The sequence below is a fragment of the Malurus melanocephalus genome, unplaced genomic scaffold (genome assembly GCF_030028575.1).
Source record: "Malurus melanocephalus ecotype Western Australia unplaced genomic scaffold, MMel_1.1 scaffold_1510, whole genome shotgun sequence".
Taxonomy (NCBI): Eukaryota; Metazoa; Chordata; class Aves; order Passeriformes; family Maluridae; genus Malurus; species Malurus melanocephalus.
The window spans coordinates 14,716-17,057 of NW_026624742.1; the positions used below are offsets into that span (position 1 = coordinate 14,716).

General features: G+C 45.5%; 1 protein-coding gene across 1 annotated transcript in view; it reads left to right on the forward strand.

Moving 5' to 3' along the window:
* The window catches only part of LOC130587080 (rRNA 2'-O-methyltransferase fibrillarin-like), a 27,173-nt gene that overhangs the window by 13,704 nt on the left and 11,127 nt on the right, over positions 1-2,342 (forward strand). Inside the window, exons 5-6 of the mRNA XM_057388033.1 lie at positions 131-235; positions 2,254-2,340. Of these exons, the coding sequence (XP_057244016.1) occupies positions 131-235; positions 2,254-2,340 (192 nt within the window). The remainder of the gene's footprint in view (positions 1-130; positions 236-2,253; positions 2,341-2,342) is intronic.

Consider the following 2,342-nt stretch of genomic DNA (forward strand, 5'->3'; position numbering starts at 1 on the left):
CTGGGGACAGGTGACACACCTGAGATACACCTGAGCATCATGGGATACACCTGGGACACACCTGAGATACACCTGGGGATCATGGGATACACCTGAGATACACCTGAGCATCATGGGATACACCTGAGCATCATGGGATACACCTGAGATACACCTGGGGACAGGTAACACACAGTGTCACATGGGGGCAGCATCGGGGACAACGGTCAGCCACGTGTCCGACATCGTGGGACAGGTGAGGGACACACCTGGGATACACCTGGGGACAGGTGACACACACCTGGGGATCATGGATACACCTGGGGACATGTGTCACACACCAGAGCATCATGGGATACACCTGGGGATGAGGCCTGATGAACTTTAATGACGGTTAATGACCTTTGCTGACCCTTGATGACTGTTAAGGACCTTTGCTGACCATTGATGACCATTAATGATCCTTGATGACCCTTGGTGACCTTTGCTGACCTGTGGTCACCATTAATGACCCTTGGTGACCCTTAATGACCTTTGCTGACCCTTGATGACCATTAACGACATTTGCTGACCCTTGATGACTGTTAATGACACTCAATGATCGTTAATGACCTTTGCTGACTATTAATGACCCTTGATGACCATTAATGATCCTTGATGACCACTAATGACCCTTGATGACCATTAATGACCTTTGCTGATCATTAATGACTTTTGCTGACCTTTGATGACCATTAATTACCCTTGATGACCTTTGATGACCTTTGATGACCCTTGATGACTCTTAATGACCATTAATGACACTCAATGATCGTTAATGACCTTTGCTGACCATTAATGACCATTAATGACCCTTGATGACCGTTAATGACCCTTGATGACCATTAATGACCCTTGATGACCGTTAATGACCTTTGCTGATCATTAATGACTTTTGCTGACCCTTGATGACCATTAACTACCCTTGATGACCCTTGATGACCGTTAATGACCCTTGATGACCATTAATGATCTTAGCTGATCATTAATGACTTTTGCTGACCCTTGATGACTGTTAATGGCCCTTGATGACCATTAATGACCCTTGATGACCTTTGATGACCATTAATGACCTTTGCTGACCCTTGATGACCATTAATGACCCTTGATGACCATTAATGACTCCTGATGGCCATTAATGACCCTTGATGACCGTTAATGACCTTTGCTGACCCTTGGTGACCGTTAATGATGTTTGTTGACCCTTGATGACCATTAATGACCCTTGATGACCGTTAACGACCCTTGATGATCGTTAATGACCTTCACTGACCCTTGATGACCATTAATGACCCTTGATGGCCATTAATGTGCTTTGCTGACCATTAATGGCCCTTGATAACCATTAATGACCTTTGCTGACCCTTGATGACCATTAATGACCCTTGATGACCGTTAATGACCCTTGATGACCATTAATGACCCTTGATGACCGTTAATGACCCTTGATGACCATTAATGACTATTGCTGATTCTTGATGACCGTTAATGACCCTTGATGACCATTAATGACCATTGCTGATTCTTGATGACCGTTAATGACCCTTGATGACCATTAATGACCCTTGATGACTGTGAATGACCTTTGCTTACCCTTGGTGACCATTAATAACCCTTGGTGACCATTAATAACCCTTGGTGACCATTAATGACCCTTGATGACCATTAATGACCGTTGGTGACCATTAATGACTCTTGATGATTGTTCATGACCTTTGCTGACTCTTGATGACCATTAATGACCTCTGCTGACCCTTGATGACCGTTAATGACCCTTGATGACCATTAATGACCCTTGATGACCATTAATGACCCTTGCTGACCATTAATGACCCTTGCTGACCATTAATGACCCTTGGTGACCATTAATGAACCTTGATGACTGTTAATGACCATTAATGACCCTTGGTGACCTTTGCTGACCCGTGATGACCGTTAATGACCCTTGATGGCCATTAATGAACTTCGCAGACCCTTGGTGACCATTATTGACCCTTGATGACTGTTAATGACCTTTGCTGACCCTTGATGACCGCTAATGACCCTTGATGGCCGCTAATGACCCTTGATGGCCTTTATGACCTTTGATGACCATTAATGACCTTTCCTGACCCTTGATGACCTTTGGTGACCCTTGATGACCGTTAACGACCTTTGCTGACCATTGATGACCATTAATGACCTTTGATGACCATTAATGACCATCACTGACCGTCACTGCCCCTTGCTGCCCAGGAGGGCGTGGTCTACGCCGTGGAGTTCTCGCACCGCTCGGGCCGGGACCTGCTCAACGTGGCCAAACGGAGAACGAACGTGGTGCCGGT